The sequence below is a fragment of the Ailuropoda melanoleuca genome, chromosome 2 (assembly GCF_002007445.2).
Source record: "Ailuropoda melanoleuca isolate Jingjing chromosome 2, ASM200744v2, whole genome shotgun sequence".
NCBI classification, from domain to species: Eukaryota; Metazoa; Chordata; class Mammalia; order Carnivora; family Ursidae; genus Ailuropoda; species Ailuropoda melanoleuca.
The window spans coordinates 79,135,617-79,153,102 of record NC_048219.1 but is presented as its reverse complement, the minus strand read 5'-3'; the positions used below and the strand labels follow the sequence as shown (position 1 = coordinate 79,153,102).

Below are 17,486 nucleotides of genomic sequence, written 5' to 3'. Positions count from 1 at the left end.
TATATCAATTTCTGTTCTGAAGGGCCTGGGCCTCTGGCCCTTCCAGCCCAAAGGTATTCTCAGTCATTGAGGAGAGCACACAGAGTTTGAAGTGAGAATCCCAGGATTTGAGTTCTGTCTGCGCCACTCAGTGTCACATGACCTTGGACAAATCACTGAGCCTTTCTGAACAGCACCTGTGCAGTGAGAATGTCTCCTGCCCCACAGGGTCAGTGTGAAAATTACGTACTTGTATCTGTACCTGAAAATGCTTCTTACCAACATCACAGTTATTCTCCAGGAACCCCAAGAAGTTGTCAATAGGACATCTGTGGATTACCTGGTCTTCCCTTTTTCTTCACTCAGTTGAGACTTTCTGTTTGGTCAGGCCTGCTTATAGGGGCTGGTGATGGTGAAGTCAGGTCACCAGATTTCAGCTCCTTTTGGTCAAAGAAAGAGAACTTCTATGTGTAGGTGCTCCGTCTATAGCCTCATAGGCAGAATGGAAGTGAGCAAACAGTAGTTCAGAGTTAGGGGTTAGGGGGAGAAGGCTTCCCTTGCTTTCTCAACTCCAGGATGACTAAAATGTCTTAAGTGAGGGAGAGCCACAAAGATACTCAGGGATAATTTAAGCCATGAATGGGAAGTGGAAAAATGTGCTTAAAAACTCTCCCTCTCTTCTGTCCCTTTGACCTTTGGGGTGAGGGACAGGCATAATATTGACCCTCCACCAGCTATTGCCTGAAACCTGCCAGTCATCCAGGAAGACTAACAGCTTTGAGGAAAGCTCAGTTCAGTGCAGCAGCTGTGACATATTTACCCTAGTAAAGTCACTGCCTGCTCCTCTCCAGGACCTCTCTCTTGTGGAGATTATCTCTGGAACCCAAAGCTACCCTGTTCCCTAACCGAATAAAAGTTCAGAGCAACAGGTCTTGGGCAGCAGGCTTGGTGATTCTGCCTCACGCGGTCCTAGGAGGCTGCCCCATCACCCTTAGCACACGGGGCACAAAGTGCTCTATCTCCAGCGTGAAGCAGCCACGGGAAGCCCTGCAGTCTCGGCCATTCTGCTTGGGTGGCACTCGTCTCCCATTGATCTCTCCTCTGCATGCCCTTCCTGCATCCTCTCCCTGCCACCTCCCAGGGGAATACCAGGCCCCAAACCGCACAGCTGCTTGTGTATTGATCATGGAACTTTTTAACGTTCCTCGGTGATGGCTGCATCCCTGATGTTGGTATGACTTCTGCAGGACTTGATTGAAATCCAGTTGCTTGTTTTATTGTCAGGGCTAGGGAGGCGGACTGGAGCTCTGCTGCCGCCTGGGAGAAGCTATGTGTATGTCCACAGCAGCACACCTCATGTGTGTGCAGAACTTCACTGTTGTGCTCAGGCTCCCAGGAGGAGCAAAGAGTGGAAAGGAAGCATCTCTTTCTTGTTTTCCAACATTGCTTCAAAGGTGCCCAACCCCCGTAGTAGCAGGCAGTTCCCAAGTGGAGGGTGGGGGCAGAGGCCTCCACCAAGGCCATCAATAACCAGGTGTGAGCTACAGGTCTCCATGTAATGTGAAGCTCTCCCGTATTTCATTTCTGCACCCAGGGGGCAGCTCTGCAGGATTGCTTACGGAGAGCTCTGTGTCTGGCACCTCTCTCCACAAGGCCCAGGCGCCCAGGGTCCCACGGACCTGCCCAGGAATGCATCGCATTATTCTCTGGTGCTGTAATTTGGCTGCAGGAGTTAGGCTGACGGCCTCCCAGGGATGAGAAACACACTCTCCCTGGCGTCCTCCCTTGGGCTTCTGCCCTATGACCACTGAGGGCGTTTAGAAACCTCAGAAAGGCTGAGGGGGAAAAAAACCCTGATTATCTCTCTCTTATATTAAGCCAAGTAGAAACCAATGTCCTGAGTGGGTCCAAGAATTTGGCAAAAGATTTAGTGGTTGGTGTTCTTGCTAAGGGAGGTGAGAAAAAGGAGAAGAAATTACTCTCTGCAATAGGGAGGAAGAGAAGCGAGGCCGTAAGTGGTCATGAGTCAGACCTACAAGACTTTTTGCAAACAGATGTTCAGGGCCAGGCAGTGTTTAATTTTTTAAAATAATCTAAAGTCCCTGATTTCATTTTTCCAGCATCATTCTAAGAAAGCGTATGGGTTAGCACTATTATTCAAGGCTAGCAATCACAGAAGTTGGCTCTTATGTGCAGGACTAGGTTCCGGCTGGCATTCTTACTTGTACGTGAGGGAAACGGGCCACAGGCTGTGCAGCTGAGGTATTTCAGCCATGTGCCTTCTCTAAAAGAGTCTAAGACCTTTAAAGGACAGGGATCCTGTCTTTGAAGTTAACTTTGTATCCAAATAGCACTTTCTGCAGTGCATTCTACTAAATATTAAAAGAAAAAATGAGGACTGACACGGAGGAGGGGGGTGAAGGGACTGCTGCCAGAGGGACAGACCTCTACTGACCAGAGGAGGGGTGGGAGAGGGGGTTAGAGGCAGTGAGTGCGTGGCAGAGAGCTAAATGGAGCCCTGACCGCACCAAATGCAGTTCTCCTTTTTGCTGCTTGTTCCAAATAAATTAGTTTGTTTCTTGCAGAATGGATGCCAGTTGTCCAAAGCCAATCAGAATGCAGAGGCAAGCTAAGAAATAAGAGGCAAAATTAATTGTTTGGCCATCATTCCTTCTTGGGACCACAAAGCCTCTATAGTGGGGTACACATGGGCCCCTTTCTCTCGCTGTCCACCCCACTGTTCATACTTGTCACTCTCTGGACAGCTTGCTCTTAACCGTTTATAGGAAACTGTAAAACTGGGGTCTGTACGAACTCCAGCTTGGAACCCAGGGGAAGCACAGAGCAGTAGGAGATGCCAGAAGAGGCTCAGTTCCTTCCATGGGGTAAGAACTGAAAAGGAACAGGTGATAGAGCACGGGCAGAGGGAACTTGGGTTGAAGTTCCAGGAAGGCCTAGCCATCATTTATGCGGTAACCCGGGCATTCTTGTGAGGGGGGTGCTGACTGGGACCTGAGGCTCTACCCAAAGACAGTACCCTTATGTAAATTCCTGCAGCTCTATTCTTAATTCAGACTGACTGTGACCCCCTTACCTTCCCACTACCCTAAGGCTTTCCTCCTCCTAATCCCAGCTCAAGATGTCAGAAGCTCTTCTCTTCCCCTGCCGTTTCCCCCTCCCTAATCCCACCATTGGCTCATCAGTTATCCAGTTGACTCCACTCTGCAAGGAAGACATTCCCCTGGCCTGACTCACTCAGTCCCATTTCTCCACAGGAATCCCCTCACCGCAGACCACAAGGGCCCTGACTAGCTCATGTTTTGTGTTAATGGATGTGAAACCGGAGCAAACCCCTCACCAAAAGAAAAACCACCCTAAACTCTCCCACACAGGTCTCAGCAGGTTACACAAATATTAGTCCTATCATCCAAATAAATCTGCCCCCATGGCCCAGAGCTCTGGCTCCCCCATCCTTCTGCTGCCTGTGCAGAGTGAGGCTGCTCCACAAACACGTGAGGACCCCAAAGGATGTTGGAGAGGAACTTGGAAAGGGGGGGCGCTTATATCCAGGATTCCTTGTGTAGGCCCCTTAGTCTACAGCCTGCTGTCAGTACTTTACAGTTGTAAACAGAAGGTTCCAAGAGACGTCACAATGGGCTAGACCAGTTAGGGACTTTGGTAAGAGCATCCGATGGCTGGAATTGGGGGCATAATTAAAACTCAATATCTGAGATAGGTTTGTAACCTCACTTCACAGATGAGACGAGAAAGGCTCAGAGAATTTGAGTGTCTTGCTCAAAATATCAAAAACAGTAAATGGCACAGCTGTGATTTCAACCCAGGTCTGTCGTAACTGCAAATTTCTATGCCACTCTGGTCTTTTACGGTATCACCAGGCAAGAGATAGCCATTGTCCCGAGTCACATAAAAACAGGCCATCACGGTTTCTAGGACTGTACATCCTAGCCTCTGGCTTACGAAGCCTACCATCCCTGGAGACTCTACTGCTACAAGCTCAGGCAGCGTGTAGTAGCACAGAAGGAACCTCCCCTATTTAAGCCAATGATGGAGTGAACAATAATAATCACCAGGACTTGGGAGAGTCACTAAAAAAAAATTTGTTGAATAAATGGGGAAAGGCTGCTTTCTGAGCTGTTTACCCCTTTGGCCGCAAGCCCCAGTTCTCCTTCCCTCTGTAGCCACTGGCTTCCATTCCGAGCTTCAGAGACCAGGATCCTCTCCTAAAAATTGCCCAAGCCAGAGATCCCTGTTTAGTATACCTGCCTGGTATACACTGATGTCTCGTGTGGGGCCCTTGAGATCAGACTTGCTACCCTTTCCCAACCCCCGTGAGTCCCATACCTTCTACTGAGTGTTTCCCAAACCTGGCTGACCTCCAGAATAATGCAGAAGAACTTAAAAAAAAAAAAATCCCAAGGCCTAGGCAGGCTTACTAAATTATTCTTTCTCAGGAGTGTTCCAGGGTATTCTAGTGATCTGTTAGGCATAAGAACCACTACATGCCACTCGGTTTGAACAGGCAGCAAAGTGAGCAAGAAGTGAGTGACCAATGTGCTGCCTGATATAGGTTGAAAAGAGGAGGGAGATTAGAAGAGAATGTATGTTTGTATAGTTATATAATTTTTTCCCCTACAAAATACAGCAGTTTATAAACCTATGAGCATGTGAATGGAACCTTGTCCATGGCTAACTCCTATCTAGCAATCCCAGGCTCTTGATAATGGAAGAAGGTTGTAGCCGAAGAGTTTCTTTTGGGGTACCAGGCAGTCTGCTCAAACTGACCCAGGGAACAGATGTGGTTTCGTCTCTGTCCCATCTTCCCATCACAAAGAAGCTCTTTCCAGGTACCCTTCCTCTTGCACACACAAGAAGTGTCAGGAAGCCGGTGCAAAGGAAAGGAAAGATGAGCCTTGACCATGTGCTTTAGTGCAACTTATATCACTCTGAAGACCCCTACCTCTTCCACTCTCCCTTCTAACCTCCAGAGGGGGCAGTCAGGGAGCCCTTCAATTTCTTACATCCCCTGTCAACTCCTTCCCAGGGCTAAGGAGCCAGTCAGGACACCAGAGTCCTTCTGGATTACTCTCCAAGTCCTTAAACAGACACTGTAGCAGCCCAGAGTTGAGGGTGGAGGAAGGTGTGCATGCAAAGATCTTTTGCTTTTGAGCCAGGAGGTTTGCAGTAGAGGGATGAGTGAGGTATTTGTATGTTCAGGTCTGGTCCAGCCACTCTGCCTTCTTGGGGGCCTTGCAAGTATGGACGTCGACAGTGTTTCTGCACTCCTTGCACCGCACCGCACAGCACCAGTGGAATTTGCACTCACACTGGGTGACGCGGGTGACTCGAGTTGTGTCATACCCTCGGCCACAGCACATGATTTCGCAACCATCCGTCCCTTTAGATGTCTTGCTGCAGACACGGCCCGCAGTGCCTAGGGAACCTGGGTTGGGGAAGAGAGAGAGTGAGAACCAAGTTACCTCTTCCTTCAGCTGCTCTGGGTTCCCTTACCCACATCCTCATGAGAAAACCATAAAGAATCCCTTTTCCTGAAAATATGCCCAACTAGCCAAAACGACCATCTCCTTGCTCTTCCCTCTGTACCAGCCTGGCTTCTTCCCACCATCAAAAACCACTGACTTCACCTGCAACGCCCCCCCGCCCCCCCCGCCAATACATGGCTCCATATCTCTTTCAAGATCTGGCCTTAAAATGCTCCCAACTGTTAAAGCTGGGTAAGGGCTCTCTCTATGTTTGAAGCTGTCCATACTAAAAAGTTAAAAAAACAAAAAACAACTTAGCCTATAATTTATCTTTTCCAAGAAGTCTTGCCACAACTCTGATCCAGCTACCATTTGTTAGTGTTTTGGTCCTTAGTTGATATTTTATTAAGTTGTACCATACAGGGAAGTCGTACAGTATGGCCATTAAAAGCACAGGCCTTATTGTCATATCGTCCAAGTTTAAATTCCAGCTCTGCCACATCCTAGCTGTGTGATTTCGCAAGGTAGTTAATCTCTCTGGATTTTAGTCTTCTCATATGAAAATAGGCGTAATAATAGCATCTAACTAAGGGGATTATCATACTATGTCTATAATCTCTATTCAACTGAGGAGGCAGACTGATTAACATGACTGCCCAGAAGCACATCCCTACGAATTCCTACAGAATATCCCTTGCCCCTTACAAAAGGGTAAGATTGATGTTATCCCCCTGCACAGAGAATGCTCAGGACTTCATTCTGACCAATTTTAGCAAAAGAGATCCTGCCAACAGATCATAAAATCATAGAATTTTGGATGGGATGGACCCTAGAAAGTATCTACCCTGACATTTCCCCAGAGGTGGGACAGGAACCGACGTGGGGGTTGAGGAAGGGGAACAGACTGACTGATTCTCCCACAGCAGGCTGCACATTGTACTGCGATAAGCAAAGAAAATGCTGGAACTTAGAACTTCTATATTGTTTTTTATCTCACAAACTTAAAATCTCTACTTTGTATGTTTTATAATGTACATATTAATACAGGGGAATGCATCTATCTATTAGAAGTAAATATCTGCATTTTGGAGGTGCACGCTCCAAGAATTTTTAAACGATAGGCGTATACAATCCAAAATGTTAGGAGGCCACTCCTCTGGCATGTGGGCTAACTATTTCTACCCTCTCTGTTATTCTCCTGACTCCAAGGGCTGGGTCTTAAGTCCTTCTCTTGTGCACCCAAAGCCTCGTCTACACTCTGGAGCTGAGCTGTCCAGTGTAATAGCCACTAGCCACATGTGGTCATCTAGATTTAAATTAACTAAAATTAAATGCAATTTAAAACTTAGTTTCTCAGTCACACTAGCTATATTTCAAATACCTAATAATCCCATGGCTAAGTGGTTACCATATTGGAAAGCACAGAGGTAAAACATTTCTATCATCACAGAAATTTCAACTGGACAGGACTGCTTTGGAGGGAATTTCTGGCTCCCTGCTCCCTTTGGGATGACTTACACCCTTTGAATTCCAGGCCCCACTTTGGGTTTTATAAGGCTTAATTTTATGCCTCCAAGAAAAACCAACACATATATGACCCATCCTCCCTCCTAACTCCAAAGGTCCTCCCCCAAAGGTGCATTGTAGGTATGGCAGCACAGGCTCACGCCTCGGATGTTATGCAGTTATTTCAAGACATTCAGAGAGCAGTCCCCTGAATTCCATCACATGGGAAGAAAACATACCTAGTGGCAGGAAATCACTGGGAGAATTGGAAGGGCTCTTTCCACCCTTTTCCCCCTAGCACCATCCAAAGGACACAAACTACTTTCTGTGTTACTTGGGTGGAGCCCCACCCTGTTTCTGTGCCCAGTTGTGCTCTGAGCCACTCGACTCTCCAGGAATGACCATGATGGGTGAAAAACAGAACTGAAGACAGCTGAGGTCTCTGGCTCTATGTCATCCAAGGCCTGAGTGCCAGGTACACAGAGAGAGCCTGGGAGCCCGTGACAGAGCAGGGGAAGAGCAGTTCTTTTGCACAGCAGGTTGTCCCTAGTCTAACCTGTCTGAACCTGAAGTATGAGCCGAGATGGTCACTTCTCCTCGCTGGGGGCAAGAGCATATCAACTTCCAGCCTCCCCAAGAATTCCACCACAAATATCTGGAACAGATTGAAAAACAGTTTGCTGCTTTCTGCCAGTGGTTAGCCCTCCCGGGATCTTTTCTTTACTTGCTTCCCCAACCCCATTTTTGAATCTTCAGTGGCAGCACACTGGATACAGCCTTCCAAGGCCACTCATGGTCTGATCCGAACCCAGATATCTACTTCTAGTCCCTCCATCCCAAACCTTCACTCAGATTAATCTGAGTTCTCGGTTCCTAGAACGATCATGTACTTTCCCATCTGCCACTCTGCTCCTGTGCCCGTTCTTCTCTCTAGGCTGTCCGGGTAACCCCTACACTTTAGGAAAGAGCTGAAGTTCCACATTTTCAAATAAGCTTTTCTGGATTTCTCCAGTCATCTGTCTTTTGCAGTTGCATTTGTCCACCTGTTACATCTCATTTCTCTAGTTAGAGCGTAAAGAGCCAGAGACTTAGGGCTCCATCACACGCTGCTTCTGTCCAGCCCACCCACTGCTTGCTGTGGAAAATGGGTGACTCATTTAAACATTCCCAGCGTCGTACCTACTGTACCCCAGATACTGGGGATATAAAGGAGTGACCGATAACCTCTCCCCTGCTTGGGCAGCCCTGGCACTGGTGGACTGAGGCATTCACCACCAATCTCATCACAAGGTGTTCATGGAGGGAGCAGACAGACTCCTCCCACAGTACCGCTTCGCCAGCTCCTGAGGCTGACCACAGCATGATTAACCAGGGCTGCCCGCACCAAGAGCTGGGCCTCCGTGTCCCTACCTGCTCTCTTCACTCACCTGCAGCCTTGTCCAAGACACAGTAGTCTGGGGAGTTGTCAAAGTAGACAAGGTCAGTCCGGGTGGCACGGCGATAGCCTTGGCGGGCTGCCGTGAAGTTGGCGCCATCCTGGGTTGCTGTCACCTGCACGGCGCCATCATAGCGCCGCCGCAGATAGTCACCCGTGCGGCGGAAGTCTGAGAGTGCACGCCAGCAGGTGCGCAGGGTACAGGAGCCACTTACGCCGTGGCACTTGCACTCGAGTTTCAGAAACCGCCTCACAGCCTGGGTGGTGGGGAAGCAGGGAAGGGAGAGGCAGCCAGTCAGGACACTTTGTAGTTCTCCCCAGGGCTAAAAACATCAGTGCGCTGACATCGGCCGGACCTGACCCGGGCTGGACAGGAGGGCCGTCGGTGGTTCTCTCTCCCTGTCAGATCCCACCCATTCTTCCTGACCCAATTCAAGAACTTCTTCTTCCATGAATCCTTCCTGGACCAACCCATCCTTCCTGCTTTCCTTCCCATGTTCACCTGTTTGAACTTTAGAGCCACAGGATTCTGTTCATGATTACAGCATGCTGTCACATCCTGCAGTTTCCGCATGTTTTTAGAGTTCAAGGTGCCATGCCTTCTACTTCTTTGGCATGTCATTATCCAGCACAGTACTGGGCACGTAGGAGGCACTAGAAACCAGTGAACTGACTAGAACAAGCTCTCATCCTCCTCAGTCTTTATGGAGGTGGTTCTTTTCCTTCTTAAAAAGTTATTTCCTAGGGCGCTTGGGGGGCTTAGTTGGTGAAGCATCTGCCTTCAGCTCAGGTCATGATCCCAGGATCCTGGGATCAAGCCCTGCGTCGGGCTCCCTGCTCAGTGGGGAGCCTCCTTCTCCCTCTCCTTCTGCCTGCTGCTCCCCCTGCTTGTGCTCTCTCTCTCTCAAATAAGTTTAAAAAACCTTTAAAAAAAGTTATTTTCCCTCTTTTCTCTACCTTTCCCTTCTTTCCACCTATGTGAAGACACATTATGCACCTGGTTGAATCTAGGCATTCCCAAGCTCCCTTGCATTTACTGCTCCAGTGCCATGGGGGTTGGGGCCTTTGGAAGTGATCCAAAAGTGCTTTAGTGGAAGCTTTAGTGCTTCCACCTTCGCATTCAGTCCACGATCACACATCCTGGTCACCCCCCAGCAGACATGAACGTACATGCATAGACATGAGTACTGACCGTGCGACCACAGCGGTTGTTATGTAAATTCATGAGGGCCCGGGCATCCTTAAGCCTCTTTTCCTTGGCATCCACAAAGGCCTTGGCAAAGCGAACACCATAGTGGATGTTGTCACTGCAGCCACCCCAGTCAAAATCCCCACGTTGGTCATGGTGTCGGCCACGAGTGTAGGGGTCACAGCTGCACACACTCAGTTCACCCTGGCTGCAGGCACGGGTGATAGCATGGACCACCCCTGCCGACGAGATGGCATATACAAATGCTGCCTCCCGGCTGCCTGCAGAGAGAATGGCAGAAGTAGAGTTCAGCAGGGAGGCCCATGTCTGCCCCCTTGTTCAGCCCACGCAGCCCCCGACTCTGCAGTCTCCTCTTTTCTTGTCTTTCCCAGAGCAACTCCTGTACCCCCTTTATTCAAGGCACCCTTCCCTTCCAAGAGCATTCCCCAGAGTATCTGACTTCTTCCCCTTAGCCCTCGCTACTCTCCATCCACTTCTTTGTACATCTGACCTCTTGGGCTGACCTGTACTCTTGCCTTCTTCCAAACTGCCTGGGTCCATCCATTGAAAAGTTCCACAGTGAGTCATCCCCTCCCACAGGGTGCCAATCCTGGCTCAGCTAAGCCTGCCTCAGTCCACATTCCAGGCCTTTTCAGGCCTACTCTGCTGGACAGTTCCCCTACAATAGAGACCCCAGCCCAGGGGTCAGCCTGTTTGGGGAGACCTGCTACTTTCCCAGCCTGCTTCCTTCCCATCCTGCTCTTGGGGATTGATGACTCATCATCCCTGTCCCCCAGACATCACCAGATTCCCATCTCATTCCCTTTCTCCTAGTTTATTGTCTAGCTCGGCTTAGCTTTTTTGTTGAGCTGGGGCCAAGCCGCCAACTCTCCAAATATTTACATATCACCTTTCTGTTTATCCCTTGCTGCCATTACTGGAGTGTTGGGAGTGTTGGGGTGAGGGTAGTGATAGTGGCAGTAAGAACAGAGCAGCCATTCCTAGTCCTCAGCCTTACAGTGCTAGGAACACCCAGGATGGGCTTGGGGAGGGAAGGGAAAGGGAAGAGGAGAGAAGGAGGTGCCATCATCCCAGAACACTGGAATTTAGAGGCATCCCTGCCTACATCTCTCAGGTACTGAGGGTCTGTTCCCACCTGTATCCTTGGCTCTGCCCTCAACTGTCTCTCTACTTAGGAGGTAGTAGGAGAGGGGAGGAGGATCGTGCCTACCCTACCCACTCAACACCCCGGGCACAGAAAGGGAAGCAGGTGGGGCAGGGCGGAAGAGGCCCCTACTTCTGAGCATGACGCGCCCAAAGACAGTGTGGTCCCGGTCCAGCGTGGTGCAGTTCCAGCGGTGGTGGCGGAACTGGTGCTGACACTCTCGGATCCATTCTCGGGCACCCTCGCCCACTGAGCGCATGATGTCTGGGTAACGCTGGCACAGCTGCCGCTGCCGGCTCACCAGACCAGGGATATTGTCACAGATCACTCGGGCCCCCAGTGCCCCGATGTACCTGCAAGGTGGAGATGGCCCTGTCAGAGCGGCCTAGTCCTTTCCTGCCTCAGGATGGGGGTTAGGAGGGGAGAGGTCTGGCCTTCAGAACTTGAAGAGGTTCCTTCTCCTCCTCCAAACCCACATTCCCCGAGGCCAATGAGTGCAGCTTTCCCCACAGGCTCTGGAGAAATGGTTATGCAGTCGCAGAGAGTCACTGAGTGGTCTCTCACCATCACCCGCTCCCAGCCAAAGGCCAAAGTGACACACGCTCGCAGAACACAGGCCAGGCATGTGTCACATACATAGAAGCCCCGGGCATGTCACACAAACCCATTGCCCGTTTATTTAATAAACATTAAGAGCCTCCGAGAAAAATAAACTAACAAAACAAGAGTCTGAGACAACACTCTTACACCCACATGTGAGAGGCACATCCTGCATGGCTGGTCCGTGAAGACATGGTTTGGGGGAGGAAGGATGGAGACAGGGAGGGGCTGGTGGGAAGAGACACTCCGGGCAACCGTGAGGAATGCTTCCAGCTCTGGTCAGACCTGTGTAGCTAAAACTCCTCACCCCCAGTCCTGAGGTCTGGGGAGGAAGACCCCCACCCCCAGATCTCCTCCCTACACCCTTTATTTCCAGGTCCCATGGCCTTTCTTCACTGATGAGTCTTTTAAAATCATCCTCCCCAACCTAGAAGGCATGATGTCCTGGGTGAACCTGCATGGCAGAGGGCTGCTAGCAGTGGGAAGCCAAAGCCAAGATAAAGCAACGGGGGTGACCCCATCTTCCAGTCCCCAGTCCACTTAATTCAAGCAACTGTAAGAAGGTCAATTGGGGTGCACTACTGAAAGTTAGGTGGGCTGCTAGCGTCATTCTCAAATTTCTCAAGGCAATATTTTCTCTTCTCTCAAACGCTCTTAGCCCTGGACTCCACCGTGAGCCTCGGGAAGAACGTTTCAGGGAAGACGGGACTGCATCAGCACCTTTTCTCCCCACAAGGCCACCACATGAGATCTTATCAACCCCTCGCTGTCGCTCCAACACCTAGCACCTTCCTTGTCTTGCTAGGGAGTCTCTGTTCTCCTATCCTAACACATCCAGGAATACCTTTGTCCCCTTCTCTGAACAGGTGGTGGTCAAGGAGGGCAGTTGCTGCTACAGGCTGTAAAGGTTTGGTTTGGTCTGTGAATGAGCCTGTGGTTTGGGAAAGATTCCAAAAATGGGCCTAGAAGTGGGTGAGGAGAACAGAAGGCAGCCAGTGGGGAGAGGGGAAAAGCTGGACTGCCCTGGGCTCTATGTCGTCCCCCCCCGCCCACATTTGCGCACCCGGCCCTCACCCACAAACTAGGTCATGGCTGGTGACACCAACTCAAACAAACACAAGGAGGGCTGATGCTTGCCTCTTCTGGAGCTCAGCAGGGCTGATGGGGCCCATCTGTCCTGGGGGAGGGGGGAGTGGGCTGGCCCACCACTGACAAATCCCATGGAATCAGCGTCCCCAGCAGCACTGTCCATCAGGGCAATAGCTTCCAGGAACAAACAAAATAAACACCCCGGGCTGGGCCAGGCCGGAAAAGGCTGCCTGACGCACAGCCTGGAGTTACACCCACTGCCGTGGTGCTTTGTTTGGAGAATCAAGACCGTTGGAATTGGAGCTTGTCCCTGTCTCACCACCGTTCTGCTTCCCCAGTTCAGCCCAAGTACTGCTCTAAGCAATGGGTGTTTGTTTTTTTAACTGGGGCTTGGAAGGAGGGGGGTTGGATGGGAATGGGAGACCAGTAATCCAGCCCTCATGAGACAGTCTGGAGTGGGGCAGGCCAAACTCTGGCAAAAAGTCCTTCCTGTGGTCTGACTTAAATCCATTCTGCTGCAGCCCACATTGGTCCTTCTTGTGACATCCTCACTGAGCGTGGGAACATCTGTTCAGTATCGACAGGAAGATAATTACGTTTCTCTACTACCACCCATACCCCACTAAGTAGCCGCACTAAGTACCCCACTAAGATTCCGCAGAGTAGGGAACTTGCCTGCTGGCCAGTGGTCAGCCCCTTGTAGTTGGTATGGGGGCCTCTAATAAAACTGAGCCTGAGCCCCCTCTCAAGTCAACACATGCCTGCGAAATGCCTACCGTGTGCCAAGCACAGAGCTCAGCTGTTAGGGCGCAAAGATGTTTAAGGCAACCCCCCCCCAGCTCATTGACTGGTAAGAGGGAGCGAGATGCCCCTGACTCTGGCTCTCTTTTTCCTTTCAGAAGTTCTCACTTGCTTCCCAACTTCCTGCCCCAGAATGCTCTCCTCACCTGCTTTTGACCAATTCACATCCCTTCCTTTGACAGAGTGACTCGTGCCCTACTCTAGCCCCTTGCTTTGCAAAGTGTGGCCCCGATACAGAACAGCAGTATCAGCATCATCAGGGGGCCTGTTAGAAATGCAGAGCCTTGGGCCCCACCCCAGGCCTACTGAATCAGAATCCGAATTTTTGCCAACATCCCCGGGCGATTCAGACACCCTGTTCCGTGAAGGCAGGGATTTTTGTCTGTTTTGTTCACTTTGGTATCCCCAGAACCTAGAACAGTGTCTGGCACATAGTAGATACTTAATAACTTTGTTGAATAAACACCTAACCGCTCTGATTTACCGCCAATTCCCTTCCTCCCCCCCCCCCAGCCGGCCATAAACTTCATTTCAATTACAGCCTCACTCCTGTTGTCATTGCCAGCCTATTTGCAGATGTTTTATATTTGTGTCTTTTTAATGAGGCTGGGGATCCTCTTTTCATTTCCCCTCTTACAGTCCCTAGTGTATACAATTCAGCCCAGCCCACACAGGGCTTTGAATTCAGGGATAAAAGTATTACCCTCCCCAAATCTCTCTATACCACAACATTTATATGGTGCTTTACAGTTCATGAAACGTTTTCCTTAACAAAAACCCTCAAGACAGAGATCTCCATTGTACAGATGAAGAAACTGAGGTTCAGGGAGTGTGAGTGATAACACCCAGCTCTGTCCATCAGAGCTAGTCAGAGGAGAAGTAGGTGAACCAAAGACATCTGACCCCAAAATCCAGCTCGTTTCCATCCCAAGAGCAGGAGAGACATACCGTGCTTAACCAGGACTAGAGCCATCTAGCTCCAGAACTCGTGTGCACTTGGGCAAGTCTCTTACCGCTCCCCTCCTAGACCCTCATTGTCTTCATGCATGAAATGGGGATAATGATAGTATCGACCTCCCCGGATTACTCTGGAGATGGAAGAGGATGATGCTTGTAAGGTGCTTAGCCTCAGTGTCCAGAGCTTAGTAAAGGCTCACGAAATGGCAGTCGCTGTTGGTAACAACACTGCTAACATTACGATCCCACTCTGTTCCTCTCCCTTCCGGAATCTGCGAACACTGTCCTCCTGTGGGGATTCCCTACATCCAGCTCCCTGCAGAATGCAAAATAGAACAGGGAAGCACATGCGAGGAGCCCCCCATTTCTTGTTCTGTTTATCACAGAATAAGAAGAGACCATCTGTTTCCTCCTCCAGCGAGAAGTGGGGAGAGGAAAGGAGGGACTGGAGAGTAAGGGAAGGGCTGTGGGGAAGATCAGACTGTTGGATGGCAATAATGATGACCTTCTGCTCCAGAGTGGAACACGGACACACACAGAGTCAACAGGCATCTCTTCCAGGGTTTGGACAGAATATCAATCTTGCTGGGTTTTTTTCCTAAAGGAGAGAGAGATAATCACCTTGGGGGCCTGACCTGCCTTTAGAAAGCAGCTTTCCACTTTATCTCAGAAGTGATGACCACTGAGGCAGGCGTCTGGGGCCTACAGCTGTGACAGGTGTGACGCAAGGCGATTGAAATGACCTCTGCACTCACACCCCATCCTGGCTCCGTTGCTGCCTTCCTCCCTTTCACTGGGACTGTTGAATCCCTCTATATCACTGGCTTGCCCCCTCTCTAGCTCTTCTACCCAGAGTTTTTCCAAAATATTTAGTGTGAACCACGTGGGGTGAGAGTAGAAGGGGGAAAGGAAAAGAGAGGGAGTAGCCAAGGGGTCAAAATGGGGACCGGGAAGCACCCTAGCTGGCTCTTGAGGAAGCACTACCAGGATGCTGAAATTAGCAGAGTGACGCTTTCTCACCTAAACACTACGTGGTCCCCAAACTACCTCCCAAACTGGTAAGAAGCAAGCAAGAGTCCCTAAAAGCAAACTGCCATCTGGGATGGATAAAGATGCACGGTGGTCACTTCATCCTCTCTCCATCGGGCCACCGAACACACAAATCCCCAGCCAAACTCAGCCCCTGACGGTAAAGGGTGGCTTTGATCTCATTCTGAACTTGGAAAGGCTTTTCTCATCCCCTCTTCTCTTTCCCTTCCTAAAAGAATGTTTCAAGCCAGATGTAAGATACGGGCCTCCCTTCTCCCCCAACCAGAACCCCCTCCCTTCTCCCCCAACCAGAATCCCCTCCCTTGCCTTCCCCAACACTGCAGAGATTAAAAAGATCCAAAAGAGAGATTTTTCTGAAACAGGAAAATAGGGGGTGGGGGGGTGGGGATGGAGAGCAACGCATCTTGAAATGATAGGAATCTGCAGCCCAAGCTTGCTGGCCCCTCAGCCAGCCACCCCTCACCCTTCTAGCCAAGATTCCAAGTCTAGAGGAGAAAAGCCACAGGGTGCAAGGGGAGGAGAGACCCCTCTTTGTGGTGGGGGGGAGGGGCAGAGTAAGGAAAGGAAGGGGGCACTGCATGGGTAGGGAGGGGCAAGAGCCCAGTCTGAGGCCAGTTTGATTGGGGGGGGGTGAAGAGGAAAGATGAGAAGACTGTCTTTTCGCAGTCCAACTCCCCCCCCTTCCCCCCACCACGGAAGGTAGGGGAGGAGGGAGAGCAGCTCTTCCTCCTGAGAGAAAAAGATGAATGCCATCCAGGGCTGGGGGAGTGGGCAGGAGGATTCGGAAAAGAAGTGACATCCAGTGGGTGTTTAATGCCTTTTGCCTCATCTGCCCTCTTGGGAAGTATCTGGAGTCTCAGGCCTGCAAGAAATCTGAGGGGAGAGTGTCTTAATACTTTGGGACCCCAGAAGTCTCTAGTTCTTGAAGGGGAGAGAGATGGAAGAGATAGGGTGGTCATCTGGGGAAGAAAAAGGAAGAAGAGAGGGATATCAAGGTTCAAAGTAACGTCCTCAAAGCTGAGGCTGAAGACAAACGCCAAAATTCTGCAAACCCCAGTGTTACGTTTGTTTTCATTGTGGGAGTTAATGCAGTATTTTTGCCTTGATTCCGTTTCTAAATCTTGCGCTGGGCGCTGCAGCCTCACCGAAATCTTACTGCGTTACGGGGTGGGGTAGACTAGCGGGAGGCTCGTCCGCCCTTGCCAGCTGCCCTCTTCTCCACTTCTGTGGGGGGGGGGGCGACCTTAGGCGATCAGAAGGTCCTTTGGACGGCCACCGAAGGCCCCAGATGGGCGACTGGTTCCTTGAATCCACCCTGAGAGAAACTTGGAGGGTAGCCTTTTCCCCTAAGAGGACTGAGCTGAAATGGAGCGGGCACAGCACACGAGCGTCTGGGAAGCCTCGAACACCGGGCGTCCTTGCTCCAAATGCCCAGGGCCCACCTCACTGGGCCAGTGGCACGCCTGTCCACCCACCTCCCCCCACACACTCCGCGACTTCAGTGACAGCCCTGTTCGGATCGGCTCTAACTCCGTCGAAGCGAAAGCCTGGTGTCCTGAGCAGCCGGGGCCAGGAGCTGCGTATTCCCTCCAGGCACCTCCGGCCTCTGACCCGGCGCCTCACCCTCCCCACCCCGGGAGCCCCGCTCACCACCAGGATGTGTCTACGCGGGCCGGCAGCGTCAGCAGCAGCAGCAGCAGCAGGCAGGCGAGACCGAGGCGGGCCGAAGCCCGAGAGCCGTCGGGGGCAGCGGGTCCTGGCGCGAGCGCGGGGACGGGGGCGCGGGTGCGCCGAGGGGGGAGCTGCGCGGCGTCCTCCGCACTACCCGGCTTCAGCATAGCTCCCCGATAACTCCCGCGGAGCGGCCCGGAGGGGCGTGGACGGGGCACCGGCTCGGCGTACTCAGGCTGCTCCTACCTCACCCCCCTGGGGGGCCATAGGGCTCGCGGCTGGCAGGGACCCAGGGGCACCTGGAGTCCAGGAGCCGGGGCGCAGGGTCCCGGCGAGGGGCTCGGGGAACGGGGTTCGGAAGCCGACAGGGGCGCGCCAAGCTCGGGGTCTGGGCCGCGCTGCCCCGGCTCTGGGCGCGGTGTCAGGGGGTCGGCGGCACGGAGTGGGGCTGCGGGCAGAGTGTGCGGACAGCCCCTCGGCCGCGGGCTCTCATTGGACGGCGCGGGGCGGGGCCGAAGCCGGGGCCACGCGCGGCCCTCTGGG

General features: G+C 51.6%; 2 protein-coding genes across 8 annotated transcripts in view; one reads left to right on the top strand and one right to left on the bottom strand.

Moving 5' to 3' along the window:
- Positions 1–17,486, top strand: part of ST7L (suppression of tumorigenicity 7 like) — a 113,585-nt gene that overhangs the window by 78,858 nt on the left and 17,241 nt on the right. The gene's annotated exons all lie outside the window — the stretch shown is intronic.
- The window catches only part of WNT2B (Wnt family member 2B), an 18,255-nt gene continuing 5,370 nt past the window's right edge, over positions 4,602–17,486 (bottom strand). The window contains exons 1-7 of one of the 5 annotated variants that reach the window (XM_034654107.1): positions 16,923–17,005; positions 16,418–16,632; positions 14,728–14,820; positions 10,908–11,128; positions 9,614–9,891; positions 8,414–8,678; positions 4,602–5,440 (exon numbers count right to left, since the gene is read on the bottom strand). In XM_034654107.1, coding sequence (XP_034509998.1) covers positions 5,211–5,440; positions 8,414–8,678; positions 9,614–9,891; positions 10,908–11,128; positions 14,728–14,774 — 1,041 coding nt within the window. In that variant the 5' untranslated portion in view covers positions 14,775–14,820; positions 16,418–16,632; positions 16,923–17,005 and the 3' untranslated portion in view covers positions 4,602–5,210. Of the gene's footprint in view, positions 5,441–8,413; positions 8,679–9,613; positions 9,892–10,907; positions 11,129–14,727; positions 14,821–16,417; positions 16,813–16,922; positions 17,481–17,486 lie in introns of those variants that run through there. The other 4 variants (XM_034654104.1, XM_034654106.1, XM_002918250.4 and 1 more) reach the window with 4 other exon arrangements.